At 48.8% G+C, this 22,033-nt stretch overlaps 1 protein-coding gene across 2 annotated transcripts in view; it reads right to left on the reverse strand.

The window, feature by feature from the left end:
• LPCAT2 (lysophosphatidylcholine acyltransferase 2) overlaps positions 1-22,033 on the reverse strand; it is a 58,854-nt gene that overhangs the window by 18,359 nt on the left and 18,462 nt on the right. The window contains exons 8-11 of one of the 2 annotated variants that reach the window (XM_080645724.1): positions 21,879-21,933; positions 13,544-13,626; positions 12,968-13,093; positions 10,612-10,765 (exon numbers count right to left, since the gene is read on the reverse strand). In XM_080645724.1, the coding sequence (XP_080501850.1) occupies positions 10,612-10,765; positions 12,968-13,093; positions 13,544-13,626; positions 21,879-21,933 (418 nt within the window). The remainder of the gene's footprint in view (positions 1-10,611; positions 10,766-12,967; positions 13,094-13,543; positions 13,627-21,878; positions 21,934-22,033) is intronic. The other variant, XM_080645725.1, reaches the window with a different exon arrangement.

Below are 22,033 nucleotides of genomic sequence, written 5' to 3' on the forward strand. Positions count from 1 at the left end.
TACCTGATCCCCTTCCTTTGGCAAAGATTTCCAAAATCCAGTGTTAAGAAAAATGTGGAAGGGGGCTTTTTAAAATGCAGAGATTCTGCCCGGCCGGCGTGGCTCAGTGGTTGAGCGAGACAACCTATGAACCAGGAGATCAGGGTTTGATTCCCGTTCAGGGCACATGCCCAGGTTATGGACTTGGTCCCCAGTAGGGGGCGGGCAAGAGGCATCTGATCAACGATTCCCTCTCATCCTTGACATTTCTCTCACTCTCCTTCTCCCTTCCTCTCTGAAATCAATAAAAATATATTTTAATAAAAATAATAATTAAAAAAATGCAGAGATTCTGATTCTGTAACCAGGGATCATGAGCTATATTTTTGGAATCTCTTTTGAAATGTGACATTCATACAGAAAAATGTACAAATCACTGAAGTATAGCTCAATACTTCACAGACGGCACACCCCTATGTCAAGGAACAGAATGTCAGCAGCACCCCCAAAACCTCTTTGTGCCTCTTTCCTAAAGATATTCTCTTCCCTCAAGGGGTACCACTACCCTGACATCTAACACCATAGATTCCTTTTCATACCTGAAATCCATGGAATCATGCAGCATGTACTTTTCTGATATCTTGACTTTTAAAGTTTTTAAAAAATATATTTGCTTTTATTGATCTTAGAGACGGGGGAAGGGAGATGGAGAGAGAGAAAAATCATTATGGGTACCCAAAGGGGAGCAATGAATTCCGCTGAGGAAAGGAAAGGGTGGTATTTACCTGTGGGAGAGGAGAATATGCAGGCCGCCCCATCGGTTGAGTCAGAGTTCTCCAAACAGACATGGGATGAGAAGGGACAGCACAGTAAGAACTGGACTGGGAAGGGGTTTGAATACCATGTGTCAGTCCATCTCAAAAGTTACTGTGGGAACCTCTGACAGCTCAAATATGAAGTAAAAAAAAGAAAGAAAGAAAGACTAGATATGAAATGAATTGTAAACTGTATGGTCCTGGTATTGCCTGATGGCTATTCTAATACCAGAGGCCCAGAGCACAAAATCATGCACGAGTAGCTCGCTGCCACTTGCCGCTGCTCGTCGCTTACCACCCCGCCCACCACCGCTCATGGCTCCGGCTGCCACCCCGCCCGCCACTGCTGGTAGTTCACCGCCCCGCCCGCCGGGGCAAGCTGCTCGCCACCCCGCCCATGGCGGGTGGGGGTGGGGTGGGGAGAGACCAAGAGGTGGTCAGTGCACCTTGTGGCTACTGGTCAAGCGGTCGTTACGCTCATGGTCCCTGGCCTTTTATTCTATAGGACTAGTGGCCCGGTGCACGAAATTCATGTATATTAAAAGGGGGACCCAGAGTCAAGTCCCCACCCACCCACATGTGCCTCAAAATCGAGTGACACCCAGTCCCAGCCGCCGCACCCCCACTGGGCTAAATCCAGACCCAGCCAGTCCCACCCTTGTCAAGCCCTGCCAGGCAGGGGGTGTAGCCTCAGGTCCCCTGGCCTGGTGCCAGGATGGGGGTCATGGCCTGAGGTCCCCCAGATGGGGCAGGGGACGTGCCTTGAGGTCCCCCGTTAAGCCCCACCAGGTGGGGTACATGGCCTGAGATCCCCTGTCAAGCCCCGCTGGGTTGGGGGCACAGCCTGAGGTCCCCTGGCCTGGCACTGGGGCGGGGGGAGCAGCTTGAGGTCCCCTAGCCCAGCACCAGGATGGGAAGCGCACCTTGACATCCCCCGTCAAACCCCGCCGGGCGGGGGGTGTGGCCTGAGGTCCCCTGGCCTGGTGCCAAGGCAGGAGGCATGGCCTGAGGTCCCCTGTCAAGCCCCATGGGGGAGGGGGAGGGCATAGCCTCAGGTCCCTACTTATTGCTCGTTAAGGCTCCTTAAGGGAACTTGGCCTCAGCTGTGGGTGAAGCCATCTTTGTGAGGAGTGATGGTCAATTAGCATATTCCCTCTTTATTCGATAGGATTATCAGGGAGAGACTGGTGGCTAAGGAGCATGCTCTGTTGAGGACGTGAAAGCGATGCCTCCTTCTGCCACACCCAGTGGTTTGTGTAAAACTTCCCGACACTAGTTTTATGGCGTAATGACTCCAATAACTGGCCTCATGGGTACGATAAAGGCCAAATGTCTTCCTTAACTACAAAGCAGCGGCACCGAAAAGGGACTGTCTTCCTTTCGGGGGACCCCAAGGGATTACTTGGCCTCAGACAGACTGAAACCCGTTTGTATACGCTTCTCTCCGAGGAAACTGGATGGCGTTGTCTTTGTAGTGCTGGAAAGTAACCTGATGGCACCCACCGCCACATAAAATGCGCCTCCTTACGCCCACCTGAAGCGTTTTCCACCCGGTTTCAATCCAGTTCCTCCCGCTTAGTTTCTGTGAAGATGGAGGGCATTTGGCTACCAGTTTCTCATAAGCCATCCCAGGGTAAACGACTGTTATTGGAGCGTCAAGCCTTCTCTTTCCTGGACTCTGTAATGCCTTAAGGCTGTTTATTAGAACGTCAACAGCAACGCCGGTCGCTGTCTGGGCCTCTCTACAGCCTAAATCTGGGGAAAAGGGAGTAGGGGAGGAGACCATGGCTGATGGAAAACAACCTCAATTTGAGGGGGAAGGGTCACTGAACGTCAAAAGCAAACAGTGACACGTCAATGCCATCAGCAACATTCTCCAGAATCATCCCAAAGTGGAAACAACCTAACTGCCCCCCAGCCGGTGAGGGGATAGACACAGCATGATCTATCCGTGGAGCGGAGCAGTATTTGGCAGTACAAAGGAATGCATTACGTCCTTGACATGGATGAGCCTTAAAAACATGCTACGTAAAAGCAGCCAGACAGGAGACCATAGAGTGTGGGATTCCATTTGTATGAAATGTCTAGAAAAGGCAAATCTACAGAGACAGGTCTCCATTCTAGAGCAGGTCTAGAATAACACAGAAGGAAAAGGTCTCTATTCTAGAGCAGGTCTAGAATAACACAGAAGGAAAAGGTCTCTATTCTAGACCAGGTCTAGAATAACACGGAAGAACAACTTTTTTTTGGGGCGGGGGCGGGATGGGGGTGGTAGGTAGGTGACAGGAATTACAAGTTTAAAAGCACAAAGAATCATATTGGGTGATGGCAATATTCTAAACCTGTTCTATGGTGATGGTTGCACAACTTGGTAAATTTACCAAAAAATAATGATTGAAATGTATGTTTAAAATGGGTAACTTATATAATATGTAAACTTATGCCTCAAGGAAGTTATTTTTCAAAACGTCAGCAGGACCGTGTGTAGTAAAAAGAAGACGGAACTTGGAGTTCTCGTCCTGGACCGGCCATGACCTGGCTGGGCAGCCCTGAGTATGTGACGTCCTGCCTGGGGCTGGCCGCCTCCTACGAAAGGGGGAAGATGGGCAATCTGACACCAAAGGCCCTTGAGCTCTAAGATCCTGTGCAGCCAGACTTTCATGTGCCATGACACCGTGACAGCAGGCACATTCTCACCTGGCGGTCAGTTCCTTCCGGCGCCCAGGTCTTTCCATGCTCTGTATTCATTTATTTATTTATTTATTTAAATATATTTTATTGATTTTTTACAGAGAGGAAGGGAGAGGTACAGAGAGTTAGAAACATCGATGAGAGAGAAACATCGATCAGCTGCCTCCTGCACACTCCCCACTGGGGATGTGCCCGCAACCAAGGTACATGCCCTTGACCGGAATCGAACCTGGGACCCTTCAGTCCGCAGGCGGACGCTCTATCCACTGAGCCAAACCGGTTAGGGCACTCTGTATTCATTTAATTCGACCTTTATCGTGGGTCTGGCTTCATAACATTTATTATTATTATTATTTTAACATTTATTATTTAAAAATATATATTTTTATTGATTTCAGAGAGGAAGAGAGAGGGAGAGAGAGACACAAACATCCATGATGAGAAAGAACCGTCCATCGGCTGCCTCCTGCACGCCCCCTACTGGGGATCGAGCCGGCAAACCCAGACATATGCCCCGAATGGGAATGGAATTGTGACCTCTTCGTTCCTAGGTTGACACTCAACCCCTGAGCCACGCCGGCTGGGCTGGCTCCACGACATTTAAAGACATGAATACGTACCCTTACCCCCTCTGTGACATAGTGTCTGGTTTTCAAAAGTATTTCTGATCGCAACCTATCAAGTATTGGCACCTCCACACGGAATTCCAAGGTGGGGGCAGTGAGCCGGGTCTGGAATAACACAGGACACAGGACTCTCTCCACCACCACCACCCCCACCGCCCCAGAGGAGCCTTTCTTTCAGGTAGGGTTCTCACCTAACTCAACATGGTCTGGACCAGACCCTCCTAGTTTCCTGATGAGACTGTCACGTTGGATGAACTGCAAAGTCTTCCTAGATCCACAGAGATAATCCCTGTTCCTTTTTCTTTACCATCTTAGACTGTTGCTCAGTCACAGGAGGAAATTAAATTGGTCTGACACGTGTGCTCTTTACAGAGCCCCGACCTCTACTTCCCCGGGCTCCAGGTGGAGGCCAGCGACTGCCCACTTGCTCCCGTTAAAAAGCGAAGCTTTAGGGCTGCAGTCTCCTTTCCGTTTCCTTTACGCTTCTCCTGTGTGTCCCTGCACGAAGGAGCCAAAGCTAAAGCAGATAAGTCTCATGCTTATGTGGATTATCGCTTGGGTCACAGCACCCAGTGAGAGAAAATACTAGGATGGACTCCGTGCGGGGGCTAAGTTGACCTGAGCATTGAAGAGGGAAATGGTCAGACACATAGGACCACCACGCTTTCAGGACAACTTGCACGACCGTACAGAAAAACATCACCTGTCCCACTCAGAACGTCATAGCCTTCCTCTGTGCATTAGATCATATACGCTATAGAGCAGATTTCATAGATCAAACCCTGAGGGACTGAGGTCGGAAGGTAGATGAGGTCTTTTCCCAGGAGCTACAGAATACGACAGTCCTATCAAACCTGAACTGGAAATGCAAAGGACAGAAGATGCCACTGTTGGTTGCAACAATGCACCTCTGCCATTGTAGCGATACAGCAGTGACATAGAGAATACATGGATGGATGGGCATAGTGGTGTCCCAATAAAACTTTATTGACAAAGCAGGAGTCAGGCTGTATTTGCTCCATCAGCTGTGGTTTGCTGGCCCCTGTTAAGCTGGTGAAAACAAAGCTTGCGGGTATGGTGTAAAGGCTGGGTTGGAGGATCGCAGTCAGTGCTTAAAATAACCATTCTCAATGTGTAGGATACTCCCCATCTGATTGGAAGGGGTTCGCTCTGAACCTTTATTCCGGACTAATCTGTTGGCCTCTTGTTTGATATCTTCCCGCAGGTCTAACTCGTGGCATATGGTCCATCTTGGCAGAGGAGGGAGACTGGTTTCTGATTCCTAAGCTACGGAATAGCAGGCGCTCACGCTCTCTGCCCAGTACCGTTATGCTCACACCGACCACAGCCGAATAAATTCAGGTGGCTCCTTTTCCCTTCTGCACAAAATTTGCAAACTGTCACGCTTTCTCCCATGTCTGCCTTCGGCCTGGCACTTGTTTCTTCTGGCATTACCACGCGCTCCGTTTAAATATTAAGCAGGAGAGTGTGAGTGCCCATGAGCACTTGGACAATCTGTGGCCACTGTAAACTCCTGTAGATCTCTGGTCACGGCTTCACATTATGTGGAATGAATGCCTTTCTCTATCCCGAGCTCTTCCCGTCTGCCCTCTTCTTGGTCCTAGTTCAAGTATGAAGTCACGGGTGCCAATGGATAACAAGCATCCTTACTTGTCCATTCCTGTTAGAGAAGGTAGGAGGCTGTGTGATATGCAGATATGCCCATCATGCTGAGAGGCGGGACAGGCACTGACGTGGCTTACAAAAACAGAGAAATCGGTCTGAGTGGCAAGGTGAATGCCTACTCAACTGTGCAAGTTGTTCTGGAAGTTTGGGACCATATATCCTACAACGTCAAAAAGTATCTACTGCCCTAGCTGGTTTGGCTCAGTGGATAGAGCGTCGGCCTGCAGACTGAAGGGTCCCAGGTTCGATTCCCAGTCAGGGCACTTGCCCGGGTTGTGGGCTCCATCCCCAGTAGGGGGCGTGCAGGAGGCAGCTGATCCATGATTCTCTCTCATCATTGATGTTTCTATCTCTCTTTCCCTTCCTCTCTGAAATCAATAAAAAATAAATATTTTTTAAAAAGTATTTACCATCTGGCTCTTTTACAGAAAAAGTTGCCAGCCCCTGAAATACAGCTTTGTCACCAGGGAGGATACGTGTGCGATGGTGGTGAGCATCGGCTGGGACTGAGCAGGATGCATCATGTGATGGAGCGTAGAGGTGACGGAAAGGGGCAGGGTTAAGCTTGTGGGTAAGGTTACTTGCAAGAGGTCGGAGGCAGACTGTCAAGCTGGCAACAGAGATGCCACGCCTACGGAAACATCTGAGGATGGTCTCGCAGGTAAATACGACACTGTCCGCAGGCCCACACAGCTTCCTCAGGAACTGTGACCAAGGAGGACAAAGCGAGCGATGACGCTGTGATGGGCATTGCAGGACACTGTTCTCGCCGTAAAAACGACTTCTGAATACAAGGAGTGTTGAGAAGACACCGTGTCAACCGACTGTTTCGGCCCTCAACTCTAATCCCCTGGACATCTGACGGATCCCACGTCATCTTCTGAATCCAGGGAGTTCAGTACACATTTATGAAGATAAAGAAGCTACACTAAACCTAAGGATGAAAAGGGTCTTTTCTCAAAGACATGGGACCGCTCCAAAGGGGAGCAGCCCAAAGCAGTGCCGAGGCCGTGCCTGGGGTCATGCGCGCCATCTCTGGGACCCCACCTGCCATCAAATACCTGAGCATCCGGAAGAACAGGAGCTCAATACACAGCGTATTTTTTTAGGACAAACGGAGACAAAGGCTATATGATGGTTTTGTAGGCTAGCCAAGAACATAAGGGGCTATGGAGGGATATTCAGGTCTGTCCTCCGTCCCCAAAACACCAACCACAACTACATGAGACTTGGGAAAAGATTAAGAGAGGAGCCCTGGCTCCGTGGTTAGAGCATCGGCCTATGGACCAAAGGGTCTCGGGTTCGATTCCTGGTCAAGGGCACGTACCTTGATTGCAGGTTCAAACCCCCACCCCCCGTTGGGGCGTGAGTGGAGAGGCAACCGATCGATATGTCTCTAACACATCGATGTTTCTCCTTCTCTCCCCCTCCCCCATCCTTTCCACACTCTCTGAAAATCAGTGGAAAAAATCTTCTCACTCTTTGGGTGAGGATTAAAATAATAATGATCATAAATTTTTTTAAAAAGATTAATTAAGGGAGGAACGTAAGAAGGGGAAGCGGAGGGTAAAGTGGGAAAGAACACGGGAGGGGCTTATGGGAGCGCTGCACACAGTTACAGCTATCAGGAGAGCAACAGGAACACCCCACCCTTTCTCTTCCCCGCCCTTCCTCCCCGCTCCCCACCCCTCATTAAGCATTGAATTTAGCAAGATAAGCCACTGGGAGAGAAACAAACTACGAAGCCACTGAACTTCCTTGTGGTTCCCTTGGAACGTTCCCGGCGAAACTGCTTGCAGAGACGGAGAAAACAAGCCTGGCGTGGAAGCGGACGCGGGGACAGGGCGGGGTGGCAAGGACAGGGCTCAGCTTCTCAACACAAAGCGACTCTGCACAGGCTCAGACATGCAGGCCTGTCACAAGCAAAACAAGGAGAGAGAAGGACAGACAGAGACAGAGGGGGAAAGGGGAAGAAGAGACGGTCAGACTAGCATTAGCTAGTCATTCTCCGGATTATTTTCTCTACCTTCCAGTGTGTCGGAGATCCAAGGACAAGTGCTACACAGACCGGGTCTGTATCTAAAGTCAAGTCACACCATACAAAGAAGTGAAGGAAAAAATCACAGTCATAACTGATATGGGAGCCAACTGACACAGAAATGGGATCGACCACATTAGCTCCCAAGGCTCACCGTCTCCTAACTCCTGGAGCCAGCTGGATTCTCGAGGTCAGAGGGCGTCAACCTGGCCAGCTAGGGATTACTTTAATCCTCAGCTCACCCTCCCTTCCCGTCTCCCAAATCTTCCCATACGTGGCAGTGCTATAGCAACAATGGGGCTGGTGTCATCCATCATCCAAAGACAGATTGCTGTCCCAGAAACCCCGTCACCGCCAGGGATGACAGTTTGACAGACACCCTAAAGAGAGGGCAACCTCTGTAGACATGATTTTTAATTTTGATGAAAAAATCCTGGTGAGCACTAAGTCTACACTTCCCTTTCGGTTCCTATTTCATGTCACTTCCCACTCCCCCACCTCCTGTCCTTATTGGTATGTCCCTGCCTTCTTCCTTCCTGTCCTATTTATAGAAACTTTACTTAAAAGTACTTGCCTGGTGTCTAGAGCCAAACTATAGAAATGTCTCAGGACTAGTCATGGCGTGAGTGTCAAGTTCCTGTTTCCCTAGCCTGCACAGTGAGAGCCAATTGTTTTCTTCTCCTTTCCCCTAAATCTTCCTTTTTTTAATACATATTTTTTCTTGATTTCAGAGAGGAAGGGAGAGGAAAAGAAGACAGAAACATCAATGATGAGAGAGAATCATTGATTGGCTGCCTCTTGCACGCCGCATGCTGGGAGATTGAGCCTGCAACCCGGCATGTGCCCTGACTGGGAAAGGAACCATGACCGCCTGGTTCATAGGTCAACGCTCAACCACGGAGCCACGCCGCCTGGTCCTTTCCCCTGAACCTCCATCACACCGTAAAGCAGTGGCAGACAACTACTCTTATAAAATATAATGAAGACTGGACATTTCCCGGACAAGGAAAGATTCCTGTGTGATACAAGCAAGCTCAGAAGAGAGACCCGGGCAGGACCTATAGAAGAAGGTAGCCTAGCCTCATGACGTGAAAGAATAGTTCATCTATGACATCATGGAGTACAGTCATTAGGAAGCTTCGGGGCGGGCTGGGAAAAAAAGACGAAAAGCCCTGTCCTGGTTTCTGTCTTCAAGCTCTAATTTCTTCGCAAAATACCTTTTTCCCCAGTGGTTACTAGAGAACTGAGACTTCTGGTGCCAGACAAGATGGAATGAGCCAGTGAAGTCTATCTCGCCTTCGGATTACAACTAGAAACGGATCAAAATGCAAAAGGCAACTACCTCTGGGCACAATGCAGGAGGCTTGGTGAGGAAAGTCAGAACGTGATGAAGGCACTGAAATCACGAACATCGCTAATGAGCTGTTGAAAGAAAAGAACTATCGGCTCAGGATTCTTTATGCAACAAAAATATTCCTCAGGGATGAATGCAAAATGAAGTCCTTCTCAGACAAGAGAAGATAAAGAGATCACAATCCTTAGTATCTACCCAAATGAAATGCAAACCTACATGTGCACAAAAACTTATGCCTGAATGCTTAGAGCAATGGCATTTGTCATTGCCCCAAATTGGAAACAAATCAAATGTTCCTCCGCTAAGAAATGGGCAAACCAAGCATGGTACGTCCATAGTCCATACAATGGAATTCTGCTCAGCCGTGAAAGGCCACAGATTGTTGATACATGCAACAACCTGGCTGAATCTCACATGCATTAGGCCAGTGGTCGGCAAACTCATTAGTCAACAGAGCCAAATATCAACAGTACAACAATTGAAGTTTCTTTGGAGAGCCAAATTTTTTAAACTTAAACTTCTTCTAACGCCACTTCTTCGAAATAGACTCGCCCAGGCCGTGGTATTTTGTGGAAGAGCCACACTCAAGGGGCAAAAGAGCCGCGTGTGGCTCGCGAGCCGCAGTTTGCCGACCATGGCATTAGGCTAAGTGAAAGAAGCCAGACTCAAAAGGGTAGATTCTGTTGTCAGGGGTTAAAGGTCGGGACAGGGCTTGGCTACAAAAGAATAGCTAGCTACAAGGTAATATTTTTGTAACTGTTGTGTATCTTGAACGTGCCTCTATGCATTGGTTAGAACTCCTACAACCTTAACCCAAAGAGTGAATTTTATGGACTAAAAACAAATTAAAAAATAAATAGAGAATTTGATACACTGTTCTAAGGAAACTTTTTGACAATTCAGTTGTCTAACTTCATGTACTTACATATTCATAAGCAGAAAACTGTATCCCCAATATTATGGCAAACGGCCAAGCATTCATTGAAAGCTTTGTTATAAAATGTTATTTGGAAAATAAAATCGATTTGATTTTCACACATTTGGGGGAGGGGGGGTGAATTCAGAAACCTTAGAATACAATAGCACCACCATGTCATTGATGTATGAGTTTTGATAGAGATTTTAAAATTCTTGCCAGTTACATAAACCTTCCCAATTCTATATGACAAACATGATTATAGGATCACGATATTGATACCTGGCCTGGTGTTTCAAATACACAGACACCATCATCGCTGTGACAAAACACATACACGGGTCTTCTTATGATTAGGATTTAGGCGACAAAACCATGCAATCAAACCTCGGGCTCAGCCCTGCTGGGGCGAACCCTGACCTAACACGTTTTTCTTGCCTGTGCTACTGATGTATGCTCTCGGGGAGCAGGGCACGTCTGCATGTGGGAGACTGGGTTTAACATACCCTGTCGAAGAGTGCGAACAGCTGTCTCAGCACATCAGAAACGGGCAACTTCAAATACTCGGCAAACTCTTCGATTCCAATTCTTCCTCCTTTAGAGGAGCTCGCAATAGCCGCATATTCATCCAAGTGCTTCCGGATGCCGTCCCAATCCAGTCTAGAGGGAGAATTAGAAATGCAGGGGTGCGTGTCAGCAGAGCCCATGGACACGGACAGTAGGGGGGTGAGGGCGTGTGCTGGGGGGTGGGAATGGCCAGGGAGAGGTCAATGGCGGGGGTGGGGGAAAAGGAGACATATGAAATACTTTAAACAATAAAGAATTTAAATTAAAATTTAAAAGAAGCTAGTGAGATAATCCACAATGAAAAAAAACAAACAAAACATAGTATCAGCCCTTCCCAACCCACAGGAGATTTTTATGAACACGGCGAGTCACTTGTCTAAGGGAAACACTGTAAGGAGAATAAAATGTGTGTTTTAAAGTACAAACTGAACATGTGTCCAGGCTTCTGATTCTCTTAAAGGATATTAGTGTGACTGTAATTTCCCCCAAATACCTAAGGGGAAGAAAAATAAGCGAAGAAGAGTAATGTGGCAGAATAATAAAGGACGCCTGAGAAGAAAATAAGAAATCACATTGAAATCTACACATTACTCAGCAAGTCAACAGTACTGACTGAGTGGTTGAAAAAATACAGCTTTTTCTCTCAAGGAGCTTTCTGGCTGAAAAAAATCACATTTCACAAAATGTTGGGATACGGAGGTTCATTAGACCAAACCTAATTCCTCCAATCCTAGTTATGAAGAATCGTAACTAGGGTGATAGACCCTGGAAAATGTACTGTAACTGACATCATGTTCTTTCTTCTTTTATTAAATTTATTTGGGTGACCTTGGTTAATAAGGTTATATAAGGTTCAAGTGCACATTTCTATAATATATCATATATATTAGTATATATACATACACACACACACACACACACACACACAGATATATATTGCATTGTGTGCTCACCACGCAAAGTTTAGTCTCTTACATATTGGATTTATATATTGGACCCATCACATCCTTTCTTTATCTTATAAACAGTTGACTGAACACATACTCCATCTGTACCCGATTTCAGTGACTATCTAAACTCATCCAATTGTGAACGTAACATCAAAACATTTTGTTAGCTAAAAAATGTAGATAGTATTTGCTCAATTCGTTATCAAAATATAATTTTTTAAATATTGAAAACACTGTATTTTCAATACAGTAGCGGGCTCTGCAGCTCCCTCCCAGGGAGGGTGCCAAGCTCCATGACCTCCATACATTCTGCGAGTCCCCAGCGGGGCTGAAAGCAGAATGAACTGAGGACTGGGGGGCGGGGGAGGGGTACACCTTTCGGACCACATCATTCAGAAGGCATGTTTCTAAATGGTTCAAACTGGATCGTGAAAGCACGAAGGGGCGTTTTCACCTTTTTAGAAAAAATGATGTACCCAGAAGAAAAAGACAGGTCTTAGGGGTATTTAAAAATGTTAGTGATGGTCAGAACGGCTACCCTACGAGTCAATTCTTCTTTTGAAAGGGAAATTCTGGCCACCCCAGGCCCGTATCGTCTCCTTATGCTGTCCTCTTGGTACAAAGGCATCAGGACGGACTGAACACTCAACCACTCAGCTTTTCTGAGTCAGGAGGCAGCGCTATCCGCGTCCACACGGTCGCCTGGTCTCCTGTGACCAGCACATACGGTCTTAACTGTTCTTGGAAAACACAAAACTGGATGAGCTAAACGGGAGCCCGGGCGGCGTGGCTCAGCAGATGAGCATCGACCTATGAGCCAGGAGGTCACGGTTTGATTCCCAGTCAGGGTACGTGCCAGGTTGTGGGCTCAATCGCCAGTGGGGGGCGGGGCGTGCAGCAGGCTGCCGATCAATGATTCTCTCTCATCATTGATGTTTCTATCTCTTTCTCCCTCTGCCTTCCTCTTTCTGAAACCAATAAAAATATACTATAAATATAAAAAAAAAAATGAAAGGGGAGATACAGGCATAAGCTTGGCTTCCCTAATAAACACCAGAGCTGAGTCCTGGCTGGTTGGATGGGTGAGTGTCGTCCCGTGCACCGAAAGCCCTCCAGTTCGATTCCTGGTCAGGGCACACACCCAGGATGCGGGCTCGATCCGGAGTGGGGGCCTGCAGGAGGCAGCTGATCGATGTTTCTCTCCCTCTCTCTCTCTCAAATCAATAAAAACACAAAAAGACAGGCACCAGAGCGGAGCATTCATAAAGCCAGAGAAAATAAACACACAGGAATTCAGATCTCTCTTGGGCACTGTTATGAAAACGTAATTTTGAAATACGCTTACTTCAATTTCCGGCTGATTTTGGTAAATTCCACCAGCCCGGCTTCCATAGGCAGGGTGAGCTGCCCGGCCGAGATCATCAGTCTGCAGTCCTCGTAGGTGTGATCGGTCACGGGGATTCCCAGAGCTCTAAAGCATTCAAAGGCAGAGTTTTCAAACAGGTAAGGAACACGAGGCCTGACTGGGCCAACCAACAGCAGGGAGTGGGAAAGTAATCCCTACTTTTTAAACAGTAGCTTTAGCTTTTTATTGCCAAAGAGGCATGTTTCTCTACTTGTTCAGACTTACTATGGCCCCGAGGTCAAGGTCCTCGGTAATCTTACGTCTGCACACGTCTGCCAGCTGACCATGCTTGCTTTGTGTTTTAAGTACGATAACCATGTAATAGTTGATTTCCATCTTGTGGAAAGTGGTTATTTTATGGAATGCACATGATTTGACTTACCAAAATAAATTGGGGGGGGGGGGGGAGATGAGGATGTTAGGAAGAAAACACCCAAATCCTTACAACTATGTTAAATGTCATTTACCAATACTGTTCAAACTACCTACTGATTATAATCACATATGGACACTCACTCTGCCATCAAATTCCGGACTCTACCAGCATAAAGGACAGGATCCCTTTTTTCTTCATCATTCGGTGCTTGAACAGGCATAAACTGAAAGATAAACACACCTTTTTATAACAACTGGCAGGGCTCCGACATCAAATGCCGAAGATATCCTATATGATAAAAGCCCAATATGCAAGTTGACCAAACGGTGGAACGACCGGCAGAACGACTGGTCACTATGATGCGCACTGACCATCAGGGGGCAGACACTCAACACAGGAGCTACCCTCAGCCCGCAGGCCCCAGGCCAGCTAAGGGGGGTACCAGCGGGGGCCTCCCCATCGCCCCACCGGTCACCCCACACATCGGCCCTGATCGCCGGCCAGGCCTAGGGATTCCACCCATGCATGAATTTTGTGCACTGGGCCTCTAGTTCATGTATACGTTACCTATCACCCTATGAACCCTGCCTTTTGAGTGCATCAGTTACCTTTCACCCTATGAACCCTGCCTTTTGAGTGCATCAGTAACATGACGTGGTGGCAGGAGCCCAGAGCTTGGATCAGGAGCTCTGGGTCTCCCTGTGTATTAACCAGCACCTCCTTTACCTTTCTGAACCGTCTCCTCGATTCTATAAGGCAGGCTCCGATCGCCTACTTCCCTGGCCGTGGTGAAGATGAAATGAGCCCGTGTCTGGAATTCTGGGAGATGGAGAGCTATAGCTACGAAGATCTTCTTCTCAGACCCGCATTTTCTACCAGTCCCTCCCCTTGTGTGAGAAGGTTATGATGATGATGATTTTGTCTTTTATGACTTATCTTCTCCATCCGTTCCTCTAGGGGCCATATTTTCATCCGTTGATGGAACTTCGTGTTTTGGCATTTCATCTGCTTTTTTAAATCCTTAGTATTGACTTTCTAGCATTTCCTTAACACCCTGTTTTGCTTTATGGCCATTTAAATGTACCTTTCTCTATACCCGGCATTCTGCAATGCCCCATTGGTACCGTCCTTGTTTTTATTAATAGCGTTCTAATGTCAGCAAGGTTTTGGTGCCGTATTTAAGTCACAACATATATTCTGAGCACCTACTATACATCAGGCAAGATCAATAGGACCCTATTTGAGTTCTAAAGGAAACAGAAATTTTTATAGGCTAGCTAGGCCGACACAGCATATGCTCAGTATCACGACCCTGACCCCCAATTACAGATAGTGCTGAAAAGCTTCATTAACTTATTGAAAGTAAAACAGGTCGCATGGCCAGGATTCAGCCCAAGGTCGGTCAGATTCTAAGACCCTTGTTTTCCCCACGAAACCATCTTTCCTAGAGTAGGAGGGTGAGAGAGAGGACATGGTGAACTTGGCCGGAAGTGGGCAGGGAAAAGCAGCCAAACAGGGTTCACCGAGAGCTGACTGATGGCTGACCTTGGCTTTTAAAGGATACACATGATTCCATCCCCAACAGAAGTATTCCGATGAACCGGGTACCGTGCTAGGTGCTTTAAATGCAGTAGTTCATGTATCACATGATTTCCCCAACAGAATTATTCCTATGAACCGAGTACCGTGTTAGGTGCTTTAAATGCAGTAGTTCATGTATCACATGATTTCACCAACAGAATTATACCTAAGAACCGGGTACCGTGCTAGGTGCTTTAAATGCAGTAGTTCATGTATCACATGATTTCACCAACAGAATTATACCTAAGAACCGGGTACCGTGCTAGGTGCTTTAAATGCAGTAGTTCATTTCACCGAGCCTCCCAATTTTAGTCATGAGGAACTGGGATCCACAAAGATCAAATGACGGGCCCAAGATTCCATGGCTCACTTCCACGCAGTAAATAGTGCTTAGGCACCTACCACGTGCTAGGCTGGGCACCACGCCGTGAAGACGTGGCAAGGAGGACCCTGCCCTCCAGGAGCTCTCCATGTCCCGGGGTAGAAACGTATGACAATGAGCTAAGCCCATCCATTAAGCACCTACTATGCGCTGAGAACTTTCTATTGGCGTCTTTATGCCATGAACTCTCTTAACAATTCCTTGAGGCACGCTCCACCATTTCCATCGAATAGAAGGATGTGGCTAGAAGAGGTTAAACAACAGAGCTAAAGCCACACGCATGTGGCAGGGCCACCGTTGGGAATAAAAAAGAAAGATCCGCGTAATGAACACCTTTTCTGGACTCACGCAGGCGTGTCTGCACATCTTGTGAGTCATGGTGAGAAGCCTGTGGGCAAGGGGGCCTTGGAGATGGAGTCTGAGCAAGGGAGTGACATGAGCAGGTCCGAGTTTCGGAGCAGTGCCTTTGGTGGAAGGGAGCGGGTAAACCAAAGAGGAAGAAGCTAAGAGCAGGGGGAACCCCACGCATCAACCTACAGGAGATGTGAGACCATGAGCAGAGGGAGTGGGATGCCGAGGGCCGCTTGGGTGCAGGGCAATTTCTCAGATAAGTGGATAGGAATGACAGGATAACCCGCTACAGGTCATTTTACTTTGCTCGTTCCTTCTATTAACACCTTCTCCGAGGGGACGGCGGCGTGCTGCAGAAATAGCCCCGTGGCCTTGGTTCTGCTGGGGAATCCTATGGGCCTCACGGGCTTCCGTCCCCTCCCCTGTTGAGAGTAAGGTCTGACTACATGATCTCCAACATCCTTTCCAACCGGACTCCTGTGTCTAGCTTCCTGCTTCGTATCCAGTTATTCCTTAAGATGGAAAAATAAACTAAGCCACCAGAGGTCCCCACATCACTTAGATATCCAGAGCACCAACGTCTGCAAATTAGTTTTTCTAAAAACTCCCTTCAGCCTGTTCCGGTAAAAATCGCTGATATTTGCTTGGAATGCAATTCAAGGAAGAAAACAGTGCTTCAAAACCAATGTTTGTAAAACCTCTAACAAAATAGTATAATAATGTGAAGTTTTAGATTGCCCTATAATTCTTCATTTTGTGTTGTTTCTTTTAAGTCAAAGGATCATTTACATAGCACGCACTTGATTTGTAGCGTATACTGAAACCCAAGAAAAATCAGTGGCAGCTTCGTTGTTAACCAAACACAATACGATGAGCTATGGCTTCGGTTCTCTGATAGTATTTTCCACAAAATGAGTTTTAGTAACTCTCATAGGGACGTGGCATTCTATTCTTAAGGAGAAAAAAAAAAATCCATTGAGAGCAAAAAATAAGTAAAAGTCTAGGTGTGACCCTCATGGGCCCCAGGCCTCCTGAGAAGCAATTCAATGGAAATTCTAGTAAAAAGGCACCTCTCCTGGGGTGAGACCTTGCCCTCCAGCTCACATGTCCATTTTGTGAGCATCCCCTTTCCTGGGGAAGGACGATGCACCAAAAGGCTATTATCCATCGCAGTCCCCTGAGACACGTCTAACTCCCCCCGCGGCTTCCTGATCCCAAGTCTCACGTTCACCTTCACCTTCTCTCGTCACCTCCCCGTGGCCACACTGATGGTCCATCTGCCCTCTTGACCTCACCGCCTCTTCACCTGGCCGCAGAGATTCTTCTCCCCTCTGTTTCCGCCGTGGACATGAACCTGTGACCCGCATCTCCTCCTCGCACAAGCTCTTCAGCCAGAGTTTTCCCTCGTGGCCTAAGAGTGTTTGCTTCTCTCCTACCCAGGTCCTGCCTAGACCACGAGAGCCTCACAGTCATTCTCAGGACCTGCTCACCCCTCTTTCTCTGCCCCTCCGGCAGCATCTGTCTGCCTGTCGACCCCGGTCTTGGGGAGTCAGACACGTCCACGTGGCCTTTCTCTCACCGAGGCTCTCTCACTGCCCCACCCATGGTGCCAGTCACACATCCTTGGTCACCTGTCTCCTGATCCCTCCGCCTCACTCCTGTAGACACCCCTGAGGGAGGCTAAAGAAAAACCTTATGCCCGGCAGGTGTGGCTCAGTGCTTGAGCGTCAACCCATGAACCAGGAGGTCACGGTTCGATTCCCCATCAGGGCACGTGCCAGGGGTGCTGGCTCCACCCCAAGTAGGGGGCGTGCAGGGGGCAGCCGATCCATGTTGCTCTCTCATCATTGATGTTTCTCTCCCTCTCTGCCTCTCCCTTTCTCTCTCTGAAATCAATAAAAACATATTTTTTAAAACCAGAAAAACCTTATGGGGTGAGGGTACGACAAATCCATGTCAACTTCCACGGGGTCCTCATAGCTGCTTGAGAACTCTGTTACTTTCCCAAGGTGGCCATACTGCCTCAAAGTAGAAAAAGAATTCCCGGTCTGTTTTCCTTCTGCTGAAGATCTATCTCCCTTTATCTCTGGAAGTGGGCCAAAGCATGTCGTCCCAGGCCCGAGTCTATTTTCTTCATGTCCACGTGATGGGCAAGGATCGGGCTCCGTAGCTTGGACGGCATGTCCCTGCTGCCCGGTGGCCCCTTCCCGGCCAGCTCTGATCTGCTGCCCGCAGATCTGTTTCAACACTGGCTCTGCTTCTAGGGTTCCAAGTCCACGTTTCATCGCGAAGGCATTTCACTTTCCACTTCCGAGGGATGACCGTGAAGGCCACTCGGGCGTGTTGATTCTCTGGAGCTGAGGCCACTGGAGAAGCAGCACATACAGGGGCGAGGCTTCTTCCGCACCCCCTCGTCTGCCTGAAGACAGGTCCCCCAATAAGAAGCCAACCGTCATAAATCCCCTCCTGCAAAGACTCATGGGACAGGGGGCCTGGGCCCCATCAGAGAGGAGACTAGAGGTGGGCGTCACCCCCAGGCCGACTCCATCGCACACTCTCTCTCTCATCTGTGCTTCTGAGGGCCCATCTGCTTTCCTACAAGTCATCTGCTCTCCCCCGCGTGACCTGCATCCTCCCTCCCCTTCGTCTATTCAGATGGAAGATGAGCTCTCCAAAATCCCACCCCTGTTCTCAGGTATTCCGTTTTTCATTCCCTGTGACGCCCTTGTGCCCGTATTAGAAAAGGAATAAATGTGCATCCTTTCCCCTGGTCACCGACCTGATGCCGGGCTATTTCACAGACCCCGTTAGGGCACCCAGGCGGGAGAGGGGAGTCTCTCCATCCCTGTGACAGCCCTAGGAACTCGAATTCCCTTTCCATTCACCCGAGCCTGACTCCACAGCTCCCTTCCCTCCGAGGCCACCCTGCTGACGGCACCGCCTGTCCCAGGTAAGGAGGCTGGCGACGTCTCTCCCACACCAACACCTCTCGTTTGCGCCTTTGGTCCCGGGACCTCCCACCTCCGCCTGGGCCTTAGGCTGCACACCAGCTGACGTCCAACTCCTCGGCCTGTAATTCAAGGCCACCTGCCCTCGGGAGCCAGTCCTTCTACGAACACCCGGTCCTCACAGAACCGGTTCACTCACTGCTTCCTGGCCACACCCAGCACATTCCTCTCTCCCAAGTCAATGATTAAGAGGAGGAGAGAGATGGATGAATGACGATTTCACACAAACGTATCCTTTTCCAAGGAGCAGAAAATACCCTTAACGGACCGTCTTCACAAATGGGCAGGGCTGGTTCGTCCACGATTCTTCTCTCAAGGTTTCCAAAAGAGAAAATTCCACACGAGGGAAGTGCTTGTGAACAGCACCTGCTGCTTCCCTTTAGGAAGAACAGAGCGATCTACGTGCTCAGGGGAATAAAGGTTAATGCTCACCGAACCCCAGCCATGTGCCAGCACATGAGTAACCCTTATTAAATCCTAACGACCCTATAAAATACGTGTTACTCCCATTTTACCAGGAAGAACACAGCCAGAGAGAGGTTTAAGTAATTTGCTTGGGCACATTCTGGTGGGCTCGTAGTGGCAATAAAATGAAAGCCGGTGACCTCTTGGCTCCTGGGTTGATGCTCAACCACTGAGTCACACGGGCTCGGCTAATGTCCTCTTCTTGAGGGATACATCCTGAATGAGGCTTACCTGATGGATAGTTAAGGAGTTCTAAAAACGCATGTCAAAAATAACACGTAGGATCCCCATCAATTTTAAAGGAAAAGGAGAGAGGAGCGTGCCTCCGAACAGCCAAGACAACTGGAACTGGCACAGCTCAATGAGCCGAGACGTCTAACGAAGCCATGTGTGGGGCAGCGCCAGCTGGCACCTCCGAGACCCGGCCCAGCCGGAGAGCACTGAGCCAGGGTGTGGGGGTGTTCAGTTACAGCTAAACGCTGGGGAATAAAAATACCCAGTCATATAGTTGTTAGGGGTCCCCTGGGTGAAAGGTAGCACCGAAGACCTAAAATACATATAATTGAAACGAGAATTCTAAGTCGCAAGTCCACAGGTTCCCGTCTTTGTGCCTCGCACCACAATCCTCATACACCAAATCCCTGCTGACTCAGGCGTTTCTAATGGTCAAAAGCCATCTTTTTTGTGAAGTTGTTGGATAAAGAATATATTTTTCTTTCTTTCTTTTTTTTTTTGCTAGAAAATATTGTCCAAACAGGTCAAACAGGTCTGAGAACTGGCTGGAGAATGCAAATATTGTAACTCAAAGAGAGAGAGGAGGGAGGGACAGAAAGAGAGGAGGGAGGGAGGGAGGAAAGGGGGGAAGAAGAGAGGAAAGGAAGGAGCAGAAAGAAAAAAGGGAGAAAGGAAAAAAGAAAGGGAGAGAGAAAGAGAGAAAGAAAAAAAGAAAGAAAGAAAGAGAGAGAGAGAAAGAAAGAAAGAAAGAAAGAAAGAAAGAAAGAAAGAAAGAAAGAAAGGAAGGAAGGAAGAAAGAAAGAAAGAGAGAGAGAAAGCCAGACATGACACAGAAAGGAAATGTGTAACAGTGGTCAGGGCAATAGAATGAGAAATTTGCATACCTCTGTTGTAACACAGTTTGACCACTGACACATGTGCTCTATAAAAAAAAACACAGCAGTTCTACATGCATTTCCACGTCTGCTGCTAGGTCTGCTGGAGGTATAGTATAGACATGTGGGTATATATCTGACCCTCTCTCTTCACAGGCTACCTGAAAGCATCCGTAAAACCAAGCACATTCTGACTGAATTCAGGGGTCCATGCTGTGTCACTCCTAGAGACTAAGAATTCTTCTGGAAACAACCTGGAGTCCAAAAAATGTGGTCAGATTTTCAGAATGATCTCACTACTCCCCCACTCGCGCCTGCCACTGCAACTCCAACCCAAAGAATGTGACTGATGATGCGGGCTGCCTCCCGGATACGACCGCCTCGGGCTCTCTGTGGCTCCTGCCCGCCGTGCCTCCCCCACGACCCAAGAAGCACCTCTCAGGCTCCCAGAGCCCACTACCCTCCAAGGAGCTGTGGGGCTCTCGGTCTCTGTGGCTCCTTCGGTTGGGACGGGAAGGGTTAGCATTCCACTTGGCAGAGGTAGGCGTTGAAAGGAATACAGACGTAGAAATGGGTGGTGCAAATCCGGCCAGCCAGGCTGGTTACACCTTGGAGGTTCTCAGAAGTTAGAGATGTTTCCTGATCCAACTCTAAGGGCTAGACCTGATCACCTGGGTTTAGATACACGATTTGCACACAGGGCTTATTTGAAAGATGGTGGGTTTAACTTCTGGCCTTTGCATATCCGGTCTCTGGAGACAAGGAGTCTGTACTAATAAAAGGGTAATATGCTAATTAGACCGGGAGACCTTCTGGACATCCTTCCGGACATCCTTCCAGACAAAGCCATGGTGGCAGGGCAGAGGCAGAGGCAGTTAAGGGTGATCAGGCCAAGAGGGAAGGGCAGTTGGGGGCAAGCACGCTGGAGGGGGGGGGCCAGGTGGGGGTGAGCAGGCTGGCAAGGGGCGCAACTGGGGGCAAGCAGGCTGGCAGGGGGGGTAGTTGGGGGCAATAAGGCCAGCAGGGGGGGCAGTTGGGGGCAAGCAGGTTGGCAGGGGGGACAGTTGGGGGCAATCAGGCCAGCAGTTGGGGGCAAGTAGGCCAGCGGGGGGGGCAGGCAGTTGAGGGTGATCAGGCTGGCAAAGGGGATCGGGCCTAAACCGGCAGTCGGACATCCCCCAAGGGGTCCCAGACTGGAGAGGGTGCAGGCTGGGCTGAGGGACAACCCCCCCACCCCGTGCACAAATTTTGTGCACTGGACCACTAGTCCTATATAATAAAAACCTAATAAGCAAATAGACTGAATGACGGAACGACCGGTCTCTATGATGCAAACTGACCACCAGGGGGCAGATGCTCAATGCAGGAGCTGGCCCCAGCCCACAGGCCCCAGGCCAGCCAAGGCAGGTGCCAGCAGGGGCCCCCAGATCGCCCTGCCGGTCGCCCCACAGATTGGCCCTGATGGCCAGCCAGGCCTAGGGACCCTACCTGTGCACGAATTTTGTGCACCGGGCCTCTAGTTCAAAATAAAAGGAAAGGCCAAATCTCAAGTTCCACGGCCACGTTTTGAATGACTTACCTCAACTTCCACCCTTGTGAAGGGCTGGCAGAAGGTGAGCACACACAGCTGAATGCTGAAGAGGAAGAAGAGAGGTTCCCTTTACATGGTGAGACAAGGATCGCCTAATATTACCCAACAACCCCCTTCTGCACACAGAGCACTGAGGCCAAGCA

This window comes from Plecotus auritus (assembly GCF_963455305.1).
Source record: "Plecotus auritus genome assembly, chromosome: 10".
Lineage (NCBI taxonomy): Eukaryota > Metazoa > Chordata > Mammalia > Chiroptera > Vespertilionidae > Plecotus > Plecotus auritus.